The sequence below is a fragment of the Electrophorus electricus genome, chromosome 7 (genome assembly GCF_013358815.1).
Source record: "Electrophorus electricus isolate fEleEle1 chromosome 7, fEleEle1.pri, whole genome shotgun sequence".
NCBI lineage: Eukaryota > Metazoa > Chordata > Actinopteri > Gymnotiformes > Gymnotidae > Electrophorus > Electrophorus electricus.
In genome coordinates this window covers 18,332,265-18,346,398 of record NC_049541.1, presented here as the reverse complement: position 1 = coordinate 18,346,398, position 14,134 = coordinate 18,332,265, and the positions used below count along the sequence as shown (strand labels likewise).

At 43.0% G+C, this 14,134-nt stretch overlaps 1 protein-coding gene and 1 pseudogene across 2 annotated transcripts in view; both read left to right on the top strand.

The window, feature by feature from the left end:
• LOC113582686 (stabilin-2-like) overlaps nucleotides 1–5,679 on the top strand; it is a 29,288-nt gene extending 23,609 nt beyond the window's left edge. For both annotated transcript variants that reach the window (XM_035527961.1, XM_035527962.1), the window contains 13 exons: nucleotides 124–273; nucleotides 539–643; nucleotides 749–856; nucleotides 1,109–1,302; nucleotides 1,431–1,572; nucleotides 2,986–3,119; nucleotides 3,214–3,379; nucleotides 3,717–3,823; nucleotides 4,119–4,238; nucleotides 4,330–4,479; nucleotides 4,641–4,889; nucleotides 5,050–5,157; nucleotides 5,268–5,679. In XM_035527961.1, coding sequence (XP_035383854.1) covers nucleotides 124–273; nucleotides 539–643; nucleotides 749–856; nucleotides 1,109–1,302; nucleotides 1,431–1,572; nucleotides 2,986–3,119; nucleotides 3,214–3,379; nucleotides 3,717–3,823; nucleotides 4,119–4,238; nucleotides 4,330–4,479; nucleotides 4,641–4,889; nucleotides 5,050–5,157; nucleotides 5,268–5,327 — 1,793 coding nt within the window. In that variant the 3' untranslated portion in view covers nucleotides 5,328–5,679. The remainder of the gene's footprint in view (nucleotides 1–123; nucleotides 274–538; nucleotides 644–748; nucleotides 857–1,108; nucleotides 1,303–1,430; nucleotides 1,573–2,985; nucleotides 3,120–3,213; nucleotides 3,380–3,716; nucleotides 3,824–4,118; nucleotides 4,239–4,329; nucleotides 4,480–4,640; nucleotides 4,890–5,049; nucleotides 5,158–5,267) is intronic.
• Nucleotides 5,680–7,750: 2,071 nt separating this feature from the next.
• The window catches only part of LOC113569486, a 6,407-nt pseudogene continuing 23 nt past the window's right edge, over nucleotides 7,751–14,134 (top strand).

Sequence of the window (14,134 nt, the reverse complement as noted above, 5' to 3'; positions counted from 1 at the left end):
GTTGTTGATGGCAGCTATATTTGGGCCCTTCTGGGTTCTTAGACATTGTTGCTTTTGCATAATAACAGTGAAAGTGATAGTGGCATTGTGTGTGTGATATTCTCACTGCAACCTGTTCTCCAGCCTGTCCTGGAGGGCCAAGATCCCCCTGTAGTAACCATGGACAGTGTGATGAGGATCACCTAGGCAACGGCACCTGCACATGTTTTCCTGGGTACCAGGGAGTGGCCTGTGAATTATGCATAGATGGCCACTTTGGACCAGAGTGCAAAGGTCACATTCTCTACTGAACATGTAATAATCTAGTTGAAAAGTGTTTGCAAAGCTGAGCAGTGAACTACAGCGTGTGATTTTATGGCTGCATGTTACTAGAATTTTTGCTAGTATGAGACAGTTTCATTATACATTCAGCTTTCCACACATGAATGACACAAGCACTGTGCCATAATCATATCCATGAAAAGCTTTTTCAGGTGGAGTGGAGGAAGTGGAAATTCTATTGAATGTTTTTTCTCCCCCTCACTTCCTGTCCCCACAGCCTGTAACTGTTCTGAACATGGATCATGTGATGAGAGTCCAGACGGTACAGGTTCCTGCTTCTGTGATGAGGGCTGGACTGGTCCACAGTGTGAACACAAGCTGGGTACGGCACACACCCACCACATCTCCACATTGTTTGTACAGCATGGGGGATGTGAATGTTCCTTGTATCTGTGCTGAAACCCTCGCTGCCTTTCTGATGCCGTAGTCGACAGCCCTGTGTGCGTCCCTGCTTGCCATGCAAAGGCGGTGTGTGCCAAGAACAACTCCTGTGTTTGTAAACCATTTTACGAGGGAGACGGGCTCACCTGCACAGGTAAACACTACACTTCTCCAGTCTGGCCTCAGCTCTCATCCTCCTATAACCACTCCTTCAATGCAACTACTTCTCCAGAAAGGAACAACCTGACAGACAGAAGTAGTGGCTTGTGCTCCCTTAGTCTTTGGTCTGTGTAGGAAATGAGATGCGATCGAGAAAAGCTTGACCTCTCTTTCAACAGACATATCGGACCAGCGGAGATGATGGCTCACTTGAAACCATTCTCAAATCTCTTTCCCCTGCCTCCAGTGGCTGACCTGTGCGGGTTCTGGAATGGAGGCTGCTCGAAGAACGCCAACTGCTCCCAGAAGGACGAGAAGGTGAACTGCACCTGCTTGACGGGCTACTCTGGAGACGGCCATGTCTGCTCGCCGGTGGACCCCTGTGTTACGGATGATAACGGAGGCTGTCACGAGCATGCCATCTGTACAATGACTGGAGCAGTGAGCAGGCTTCTCTTCCTCTACACCTACACCTTCCTCTGTATATGTATATTTTTTATATGCTGTGTGTGTGTGTGTGTGTGTGTGTGTGTGTGTGTGTGTGTGTGTGTGTGTTTGTAAAACCCCAGAATAAGAAGAAGTGTGAGTGTAAGCCTAACTACATTGGTGATGGTCTGGAGTGTGAGCTGAAGGTGCTTCCAGTGAATCGCTGCATGCAGGATAACGGCCAGTGTCACTCTGTCGCTCAGTGCACTGACCTGCACTACCAGGGTGAGAGTTTCAGCCTCTCTCTGTGTAACTGGAATGTCCTAACATACATACATGTGATTGGACAGTAGCACTGTACACCTTTTCTGCAATCCTGTTCTACATGTAGTCCATTTCATGGTCACAGGAGTAGTAGGATGTGCAAAGAAGCCCAGGTGTCTGGTTTCTTCTTCCAGCTTCTCCTGGGGGATCCCCAGTCTTCCCCAGGCCAGCTTGGAGACGTAGTCCCTCCAGAATGTCCTCGGTCTACCCATAGTCCTCCTCCCTGTTCGCCATGTCTGGTATACCTACGGCAGGAGGTGACCACATAGCATCCTTATCAGATGCCTGAACCACTTCAACTGCCTGCTCTGCTTTACGCTCCTCCAAAGTTCATGAGCAGGTTATGGTTGGGAAATAGTAAATTGAGAACTTGAATTTATAGCTCAGCTCCCTCTTCTCAGCTACAGTCTGCCACAGCGACCACATTACAGAAATTGCTGAACTTATCCTATGGTTGACATCACAATTCCTCTTGCCAACACTTGTGACCTCAGTTACTTAAACTCCTCCACTTGGGGTCAGGTTCTCGCCCAGAGGGAGTGTGCCACTCTTTCCCAGGAGATCACCATGTCCTTCAACTTGCCTCCTTTTCTGCTTAATGGTGTCCCTCACTGTTAAAGTCCATAACCGGGTTTTTGGGTTGACGCTATACCAGGCACTGAAAAAGATTTAGCCACAATGAACCTGCTTCCACAATGGAGATTTTGAACAGGGTCCACCCATACTCAGTGTCCCCAATTACTCCAGAAAGTACAAGAAGCTCTCTTCAAATAATTTGGGAAGGTGTTTCCAAGCAGACCCTCACTATATGTTTGGGGCTACCAGGTCTGACCGAGAATGTTCCCTGCCATCTGATCCAACTCAGCACCAGATTGTGATCTATTGACAGCTACACACCTCTCCACATGAGTGTTCAAAACATGGCCTCAGGTCAGATGACACAACCACAAAGTTAATCACTGACCTTTGGCCCAAGGTGCTCTGATAATATGTACACTTATGAGCAGCCTTGTGTTCAGACTTTGTCTTTGTTGTACACCAATCATGGATAGTACAGAAGTCAAATAACATCCCACCTCTTGCTTCAGATTGGGCAGAACATTCCTCCCAGTCACTCCTCTCCAGGTTTCCCAGTCATTGTCCACCATATTTGTTTTGTAATAAAATACTGTCTGTATTACTGTTTGTTCAGAATATCAACTTTCTTTGGTTTGTATTAGGGAAACCCTGCAAGAATGAAAGTTCTCACATTGTTTCTCTATTTGAGTGAAATATAAGTAACTGTTTGGATAATTGTTTATTTCTTGGCCATCAGGGTGAAATTGTAGGGTTGAGGCTAAATGTGTAATCTACACTTTATCTGCTTTACCTCAGATAAGACCGTTGGGGTCTTCCACTACCGTTCTCCACTGGGAGTGTACAAACTCAACTACACACAGGCGCAGGAGGCCTGCAAGCAGGAGGGAGGCACTATTGCTACATACACACAACTGTCCTACGCTCAGCAGGTGGGTGTAGATGCAAGTAGGCACACTGAGCATCTGAGCAAGAGATAGAAATGGCTGTGCAGTATGTTTGACGTCCTATCTGTGGGCCACGCAGGCTGGGTACAGTCTGTGTTCTGCCGGATGGCTCGAGCAGGAGCGCGTGGCCTATCCCATGAGCTATTCCCACCTCAAATGTGGCTTTGGTCACGTGGGCATCGTGGACTACGGCAAACAAACTGACCTGAGCAGGACCTGGGACACGTTCTGCTACCGGCCAAAGGGTAAGACCATGCAGCTTATGACGGTGTATGACAAACATAAAACATGTTAAACATGTTAAACCCCATAGTTCAACTATGACTCCAAACTCAAACCATAACCTCAGCCTCAAACCATAATCCCAATATTTAACTATAACACCAACCTTAAACCTTAATTCCAACTTCATGCCAAACTATACTGAGCCTCAAGTTTGCATTTAATACAACAATCCATGCTGTTAAATATAGATGGTGTGTGTGTGTGTGTGTGTGTGTGTGTGTGTGTGTGTGTGTGTGTGTGTGTGTGTGTGTGTGTGTGTGCATGTTTATTTATTTGTTAATATTATTCTTTTACCAGATGTGAAATGTGAGTGTAAGATGGGCTACATTGGTGATGGATACACTTGCACTGGAAACCTGCTACAGGTTCTCTCCTCCAAGCCCAACTTTTCCAACTTTCTGTCAGTGAGTATAACAGCTTACAAGCTGCATGAAAAACATGTTCTGCACTTTCCAAACAGAATCCCTGGAGTATTAAAGAAAACACTCCTGAGTAAACTGCATTACAGCCAGTTTGTTGTTACCAGAACATATTACTTCTGGTTTTATCAGAGTAGTTCTTAAGGACTAGCATTCTATGCTGTGTACATTGATGCACTGATATCAGATGCACTCATATCAGACTATTTCCACCAGATTTGGCTCTGATGTTCCCCAATAACTGACACTGACTGGTCTCATAAATTGTTCCCATCCCCAGCAAATCTTGAATTGCTCCAGAACTTCAGCATCAGGTCAAGAGTTTGTGAGGCGTCTCAGCAACATAACCACCCAGTCCACCCTGTTTGTGCCTGATAATGACGGTCTCTATGAGAACGAGGTAGCTTGGTCCTCTCCATACCACACAGATGTCTGCATTCTTCATGAGTCAAGATTAAAGGTGTTTCACACTCCCCCTCTCTCTGGAATAGACACTGTCCTACAGGGATTTAGAGCACCACCTGCTGGATGGGAGAGCTCTGGTGCTGCAAGCTCTCATTAACGTCAGCCATGTTCGAACACATCTGGGACATACACTCAGTGTGAAAGGGGTTCCTAGCCTGCAGAGCCCCCAGACACTGGTAAACATGTACCTCATTTGAGCTGCATTATAGCTAGTGGATGTTCTAAACAATTACATTTACTTCAAGTCTAAATCAGGCATGCACAATGTCTCCTGAAAACTGTGTTAGTGGATGCAAATAATTACCAACAAAGTTTAACAGATCCTTTCTGCCTCCAGGCTTCCTCTGGATATGTCAATGACCGTTACATTATCGAATCTGACATTTTTGCATCCAATGGGATCATCCATGTGCTGCATGGACCACTGAAAGCTCCACCCCCTCCGGCCCCTTCCCTCCACCCCGCCCACAAGGCAGGGATGGGCATCGGTGTTCTGTTACTCATCATCCTTATCATGGCTGGAGCATTTGTGGCCTACCATTTCTACACCCAGCAATCCAAGCCTTTCCAGTTCCACTACTTCAAGGTTAGTGTGGACATGGTGTGTCACAAGATAGCAACATGTTTTTAATATGCAAACAGAAAAATTAATCCAAACATGTGAAGAAAGATTTAATAAAAGGAAAATGAATTAGACTGTTATAGTGTGTATATGCAGTATGCAAGTATGTGTGTTTGGCTTTCAGGAAGATGAGAATGAAGACAGCAGCCCTTCTGGATCAGCCCCGTACATCTCCAACCCCACGTATGAGTCCACACCTGCCCCCACTGACCCCCACCTCCCAGCAGATGAGGTAATTAAAAGAATTACAGTTACAGATTACAGTTATGCATAATTACAGTTACAGACTGAAACGGAACAAAACTTTGTGCTGCCCGGTTCTAACACTGGACTGTGTTACAGAAGGATGACGAGCAGCAGATGGTTGCCAGTGGCTCTTATGATCTTCTGCAGGATAGCTGAAGAGATGTGGGATCTCACTCAGACACTCTCCGTACAGCTCAGAGCCTGAACTGCTGTAGAGCAGCAGGACACTCAAGTGCTGCAGTACCTTAGTAGACCATAAGAGGGCCGAAGAAAAAAAGAACAAAGATAGAACGGCAGTTTCATAAAGTTGAACTGCAATGAACTGGACATTGACGACCCAGTAAAATGGGAAGTACTTTTGTGATTATGTGTGTAAAACTGTTTACGTCTGTATGTGCATGTGTTCTGTGGTTGAATGTTTACATGTTTGTTGGCCTTTATTATTCCTTTGGTATAACAAGTTTATGTTCATGTTACCACTACATGCACAAATAAACAAACAAACGCATTTGTATCAGTTGTGATTCATAAACTCTAAGGTATATTTCACTGAACATAAATTTCTAATCAGCTGGATAACTTGAGACAAAAGTCGAGGCTATAATGTGCCCCTAGCCCTTCTGCCACTGTCTTCTCATGTGTGTAGCCTGGTCCAGGCTGCACACGGTCTGTGATTTGGGAACAAGCCAGAATGGTGCAAGTTTCAGATACTCTGGACAGGGTTATAACAGGGTTATAAATACAAGTCTTATCTGATAGAAAAAAGTGTGTATTTAGTCTTTGATGCATTTTGAAAGAGCTGTATTCAAAATCCTTTTAGAATACAATAATACTCTGTGCCAGTATCACTTGTTCTCTTTCTCTCTTGGTTTACTTAAAAAAAACTGCCCATTGAAGAATAGAGCATTTCTTATGTGTTTTTAGTGAGGGCGAATTTTTCTCTCTTTTTTCTGTCAGTAGAATAAAATATCTGTTTCACCACCGTGATTATAAAATTCATAATCCTCTTCTGCCATCTTGTAGATGAAATATGTATTACAGTTATACGGCAAAATGATTTTGTCACATCTTATCATTATCTATATAAAAGTTTTTAAAACTTTTACATTGAATTGTAATAAAACATATTCTAAAGTCTTTATTAAATTATCTACTGTTTTACTATTTTTGCAGTCATAATTTCATTATTATATGCTTCCTTTCAAATAACTGAAAACCAAGCGTCATCTTTCTCACTTTAGGCTATTAAAATATAAGTCTTTGGATGTTTTTCTATTCAATTTAGTTTATTTTGAGTGATAAACTAGTGCTTTGAGTGATAAACCAGTGTCTTTCTAAATCCGTATCCTTACCCAAACTAGCTGTGTGTTTGTCTGTCAGATACAGTATTAATCAGTGTTTAGATCAGCTCTGCGCAGGTGGCATTAAAGCTGTCTCCTGTATGCTGGTGACTTTCTCACCACACTCTCCTCAGTCAGACGCCTCTAGAGACGGGAGGTGGAGTTCTGTTCATCCGCACTGACGTTCTTTATGGAGTAAGTCAAACATGCATCCTCTGATTTGTCACTGTAGAATGTTTGATGATTTCCCCTTCTCTGTCTAATAAGGTAACAGTGAGTGTGATTGGCAGCTGTGAGGAGCTCTCTCTCTCTCTCTCTCTCTCTCTCTCTCTCTCTCTCTCTCTCTCTCTCTCTCTCTCTCTCTCTCTCTTTCGTTCTCTATAGGGGGCTGAGGGGACACAGTTCCTTTAGCCTCTCTGGGGTAGTGGAGGTGAAGCTTTCCTGCTGAGTGTGTGCAGGGCAGAGGGAGATGGACAGCTGTCTGACTTTAATTCTTCTGATGTCCACAGTCTCACTCACTACTGCTGGTAAGTACACACTCAATTATACAAACATTCTCACATCAGTAGGAACTAGTCAGTTAGTGCTGCCCAAGGTAAAGACTAATCATGGAGAGGCAGCATTTAGCTATTATACTGTTCTTAAATGGAACAGTGTGTTAGACAAGCCCTGACACCAGATACTTTTAAGTCTGTACACAAAAAAACTTTAATTTTAACAAGTTTTCAACTTCAAAAGCATTTTTTAATTTAATTTAAAATGTTTTCATAATTTTCATAATTAAAATGCACTTTTATATTTTTCATTCTTATTTGATTCTTTATTTTATTTTGTCTCAGCTCTTTATATGTTTAATTTGAAATCTGTTAGCATTTTAATTTAACATTGAATGTTAATTTAACATTGAGTTGTAGTTAGATCTCTCTCTCTCTCTCTCTCTCTCTCTCTCTCTCTCTCTCTCTCTCTCTCTCTCTCTCTCTCTCACAACACACACACACACACACACACACACACACACACACACTTCTGTTTCCTTTAACAGACAGTGTGAGGCTGGTGGATGGTAGTAGTCGCTGTTCTGGGAGAGTGGAGGTTCTTCATAGAGGACAGTGGGGAACAGTGTGTAGTGCTGGCTGGGATATGCCAGATGCTGCAGTGGTGTGTAGAGAGCTGGGCTGTGGGGAGGCTGTAGATGTACTGGGTAATGCTCACTTTGGACCAGGATCAGGACCAATCTGGATGGATGAGGTGACCTGTAGTGGATCAGAGTCTACACTGAAGAACTGTAGATCAGAAGGGTGGGGGGAACATAACTGTGAGCATGATGAAGATGCTGGAGTAAAGTGCTCAGGTAAGATTTAAAAAATACATACAAAAATATCATATCAAATATCACTAATTATCACATCAAATATAAAACATATCTTTATCATACTAATTTTATTTTAAATTAGCTTTTCAGAATTTTTCACTTGAGTCTTACATTTAATCAACAATAAAGCAGTTTTGGCTCACATTTTTAGTTTCTCATACAATAATTAGCCAGGAATGAGTGAAATATTTCTAACAGAGAATATTTCTCACCACTGCAGCTCCAAGGCAAGAGCGAAAGATTAAAGTGAAAATAGAAGACTGGCTGCGAGAGAGAGAGAGAGAGAGAGAGAGAGAGAGAGAGAGAGAGAATTAGAGAGAGAGAGAGAGAGAGAGAGAGAGAGAGAGAGAGAGAGAGAGAGAGAGAGAGAGAGAGAGAGAGAGAGAGAGAGCTGCTATTCTCAGACATTCAGTAACCAGAAGGGAAACTATACTCTGAGAGAAGGATCTACAGACTTGGTAAGACAGTTACCGGAGGCAGATTGTCCAAGCATTATTGAGACCATTCCACTGAGAACTTATCACACTTTATTCTTATTCAGGAATTAGTGAAATATGTCACTTCTTGCACTGATCAGTGCAGTTATTCAAATTGTTTAAATGCACAGCTCACAGGATGTCCAGATTTACAGACAGTCCTCACCTGTGCTCTGAGAGAGTGGGGGTGCTTCATGGAGAGACCTGGGGCATAGCAACATTGTTTACGTTGTTTTGATGAAACCATAAAAAAGAATTTGAATTCTGTAAAATTAATAATTTCTTAAATCAGTGTGTTCACTTAGAATTTATATAGATGTCACATGCAAAGAAACGTTTAATGAAAGTAACAAAACCGAACATAAATGTGCACTAACAAAAAAAAAAAGAAGCCAGCGTAACATACAATGACCGATAACAACTATTGCAAACAGAACAAGCTTAAATAATGTGTAAAATAATTACATAACAGCCTCCAGGTGGTCTGGCGAATGAGGGAACACACAATACCTGAGGGAGGAGTGGTACAAAGTAAAACAAAGACACATGTAAGACAAGAATAACAAAAATAAATGCCACATGCAGAGCCACCGCTGAATGACACAGGCTACAGCAGGGAGGCTACATCACAATAGATATTTATAAAGAACCTTTTAACAGGGTTTGAATTATTCATTTTGTTGTTCATGTGGTTTAGATTATTATAATACATAGATTTCAATCCCAGTTTTAACTAATGACCTGCACCAGGTCTCTGGGAGAGTAGATTCACCCTATAGGAATATCTGATCATTGTACAGTATTTTAGTCCGTGTGCGTTCATTTGTACAAATGGTCATCACCAGTGCCTTGAAATAGTAAAGGTGTTTCAGGACTTAAAAGGTGTTTAAAGACTTTTGACCAGCAAGTTACAGATGTTTGTTGAGAGCTGGACTGTACATTCATGATAAACTTGTCCAGAATGCAGCAGCACGACTGGTCTTCAATCTTCTGAAGTCCACACATATCACTCCACTCCTGCATTTCCTTCAATGGCTTCCAGTAGTTGCCCACATCAGATTTAAAACTTTGATGCTCGCTTACATTGCCAAAAATGGACCAGCCCCTCCATAAATGATGTCAATGGTCAAAGCCCGATCTGTACCTTCAGTACTTCAAACCTCATGTATTGCTCGGCTTGAAATACAATGCTCCAATTCTCATGGAAGACAAGCATCAAGATTATTCTTTTTCCTGGCTCCCAGAAGGTGGATTGAAAACTTCCTCTGGCTGTCCGGACAGCAGAGTCCCTTGCAGTCTTCAAATGCAGACTGAAGACCCAACTATTTGTGCAATATTTAAATGACCATTGATCCTGCAGCCATGTTGAGTAACTGAAACGCTATTACTTGTTGTAGGGTATTGTTTGTTATTGCACATATTATTGTCTGAGCTTATGCATGTTTTGCACTTCTAGGCATCAACCTAGAAGTTGTTGTACTGTTGTTGTACTTCAGCAGTATTCTAGCTCAATAGTATCTTGGACTGTAACCTACTCTACTAAAATATATTCTATGAGTAATTGTCAAAGCACATTTGTAAGTTGCTGTGGATAAGAGTGTCTGCCAAATACTGTATATGTAAATGTAAATCAACATCAATTTATTACTAATTCTATCATTACAAGAAATAATTTAGATTGTTTTATACTGTGTTTAGTGTAATTATTATTAAAACAATTTCAATGCACAGGTCAGAACACCAGACTTACCGACGGTCCTCACCTGTGCTCTGGGAGAGTGGAAGTACTTCATAAAGGGACCTGGACCACAGTGTGTGATGCTGACTTTGACCAGCAGGATGCAGAAGTTGTGTGTAGACAGCTGGACTGTGGGCTTCCTGTGGAGGTGCTGGGAGCAGCTGCTTTTGGCAGAGGGGAGGGCCAGGTGTGGACAGAGGAGCTTCAGTGTAGAGGCAACGAATCTGAGATTTACTCCTGTCCAACAACATCTTCACCCAAAAACTGTTCCCATGACAAAGATGTGGGACTAATATGTTCAGATTATTTGTCAATATTTATCTTTATTCTTGCTATTTACATACCCATAATATAGCCTGCTGTCAATTTGCATACACATATAATGACATTAAATATGAATGCAAGTGCTGTTGCCATAAGATGTCAGATGTTTGTTCAGGTTACACAGCGGCGCGTCTGGTGAACGGCTGGGACTCCTGTTCTGGTCGAGTGGAGCTCCAGTACCTCAGTGACTGGGGCTCAGTTTGTGGTGATAGCTGGGATATGAGAGCTGCCAGTGTCCTCTGTGGGCAGCTGAAGTGTAGGAGTGCTGTGGCTGTGTTGGGGGCAGACTGGTTTGGGGAGGGGAGTGGCCACAACTGGGCTGATGTGTTTGATTGTCATGGGAATGAGACACACCTGTCAGAATGTCCCATCTCATCATGGAGTCGAACAGCATATTCTCATGAACAGGATGCTGGAGTCATCTGCAGTGGTATGCTCTTCCACTCATGTACAAGACATTACTGAATTTTTAAAACATTAAATATATTTTGCATGCTAAAATAAAAACCTTTTTAATTTTCAGATTTAATTATATTCCCATTCAGGTTCCTCTCAGGCCTTTCATGAGGGGCGAGTGCGGTTGTCTGGAGGGAGGGAGTGTGAGGGGTAGGTGGAGGTTCACTTCATCCAGGACTGGTGGAGAGTTCTCCTGGACTCCCGGAGTGTGTCTGAGGCCTCAGTGGTCTGCAGACAGCTGGGTTGTGGCTCCGTGCTGAACATCTCCAGGTCCTCTCCATCCATTCCTGATCAACACAGCCACATGTGTGTGATGGGTTTCAATTGTTCTGGGAGTGAAGCTCATCTAGGGAACTGCAGCAGTGCAAACCTCCTCAACCTCTCCTGCAGCTCCAGGGAACAGCTGTCAATCACCTGCTCTGGTATGTGTTACATGAACCTAAAACATGGGTACCTAATACGCTCTAAAATGTATCCCTGTTGTGTGAGGATTTATGATATTTATCACTTAGTATCAATAATAAGAACCTGGAGTCATTATTTTGGTAAAACAATTCCATGTGTCTCTTTCTGTGCGTGCGTGTGTGTGTGTGTGTGTGTGTGTGTGTGTTTAGGTGTGTTTAACTCAGGCCACAGCTCCATCAGACTGGTTGGTTCTGGGGGAGATTGTGCAGGAAGGCTGGAGGTTTTCCTCAACGGCTCTTGGGGGACAGTGTGTGATGACTCATGGGACATTGAGGAAGCCCAGGTGGTGTGCAGGCAGCTGCAGTGTGGAGTGGCCCTCAGTGCCCACGTACCAGCCTGGTTTGGTCCTGGAACTGGGCCCATATGGCTGAATGAGGTGCAGTGTGATGGGAACGAGACGTCCATGTGGAACTGCAGGTATCAACTCTGTGGACAAGATGAGTGTGGACATCAAGAGGATGTAGGAGTGGTGTGTTCAGGTAAAGTGTCTTGACTGCTGCTGTTCTCAATCAGCCTGATGTGGCTGATTGTCTTTCAAAGCTCTGTATATAGTGATCACTAAAAAATAGGCTTGTCACAATCATTAATTTTTTTTATCTTCATTAATTTTTGTATAAAATATGACAATTATTTAATTGTTTTGTTCCAGTAAAATAAGCCCAATAACACTGTAACAAGAAAAAGAAGAAAAACATGGTATACTGGTACATACAAATACCCTTAAATTTGTAAATGGCTTTACAGAATTATGCTATATTGTTATTGTATAAATATTACATTGTGTTATTACCTTGTTTAACTATATTGCTGTGGTTATAAGTGGCTAGCCTTAAAATGTATGCATTACCATTATCTTTTACTTGGCTGACTTGCTTTTAAATACTCGACACTGTCTCTGAGTGAAGGTTCTAGCTGCTCAAGTGTTGGGAAATATGCTGGGTCATTATGGGAAATGTAGTACCTGTAGTTAATTTATGTGGTGTTAATGCTTTGGTGCATGGAAACATTTTACTGAGTCACTTGCTATATCATTTCTAGTGATGCCCCTGTTAAATAACAATTTTGAGGGAAAAGTATTATTACCATTATTGAATGAATAATTGCTAAAGGAAAATGCAGTGACTGGGTACTCTCAGTTTTTTGTCCTACTGTGTGTTTTGTCTGCCTGTTTGGACACTTGAGGCATTATTCCTCTTTGGGAGAACTGAACTTTTGGAAATTGGTAGATGATGCCAACTTTATACACCTGATAAACTGAATTTTATCCCAGTGAAGCTATCCCACTGTTACGAACTCCTGGAACCACACTCATCCCCGCACTGCCATGCCTACCTCTTCTCACCGACATCTCTGATCTGGTTTGCCAGAGTACTAATTACACACCTGATAACTATTCTCCTCATTACTGCCCTTATTTAAGCTCCCCTCCCTGTCACTCTCTTTGTGAAGTGTTGCCATTCCCATGTTGCATACCGAGCCTTCCATATACGTGTTTGTCTTCCTGGTTTCCGTATCCTGCCTGTGTTTCAGACCTCGTCTCCTCCATGACCCCTGGTTGCCTGTTGACTCTGTCCCACGTTTTTGACCTCAGATCCACCTGACTACGAGTACCCACCTGACTCCTCTAACCTGCCCCGTTTCTTCAATAAAACCTCTAGCAACTGGATCCTCTCCCTCGTGTGTGTGCATTCATAACACCCACAGTGGTGGAGGAGGAGGCCGAGGAGGGATCGGAAGTAAAGGAGAGACAAAAGAGGAGAACTGCTAAACTACATGCTAAACCACACAGACCAGCTTTAAGAATGTCAATTTCCCAACCAGAGGCAATAATATACTGGACCAAATCTACACTAACATCTCACGGGCTTACAAAGCTGCAGCATCTGCGCAGCTCAGCATGTCTGAACACATTGTGCTAGAATGAACCCCTACCTACAAACCTCTTATCTGTAGAGGCCTTAAAATGATTAAAGACTACAAATGCAGTTACCAGCAGATCCACCATGATCGAGCACTACCTGACTCCCTAAACCAGCATTAAATGATCATTTCTGGGTATTTTCAACCTCTCACTATATCTGGCTGTAGGAGGGAATTGTCCCACAGATGATGCCATAGTGCTCCACACAGCCCTGTCTCACCTAGAACTTCCTAACACTTGGTGGTGAGAATAGGGGACTATGCATCATCTCTGCTCATCCTAAATACAGGTGCACTGCAGGAATGTGTGCTTAGCCTGATCCTCTTCTTCCTTTTCACATGACTGCACCCCCATCCATGCTTCCAACACCATTGTGAAGTTCACAGATCACACCACAGTAATAGGTCTCATAAAGAATAATGATGAAACTCATTACAGAGAGGTGATCCATCACATAGCCATATGGTCCTCAAGCAACAATCTGGTTCTGAACACTACCAAGACCAAAGAGTTCATTGTGTTTTACAGAACAACCAGAAGAACAGGGCATGCTCCATTATTCATGGAAGTGGAGCGTGTGGACAACATAAAAGTACCTAGAACTCCACATTACAGCCAGCCTTACCTTGGCATTGAACATCTCCCACCTGGAAAACAACGCCCAGTAAAAGCTCTTTCTCCTGAGGTGGTTCAAGCATGCTGGACTCTCCCTCAAACCTCTATAGAAGCACCACTGAAAGTTTTCTCTGTCTCTGTATGGTATGCCAGCTCTACAGCAGAAGAAAGGAAGGACTTGGCCCAGGTGGTGAGAGTAGCCTAGAGGATGGCAGGATGCCCACATTCCAACCTGAACTCAGGATCATGGGATTGC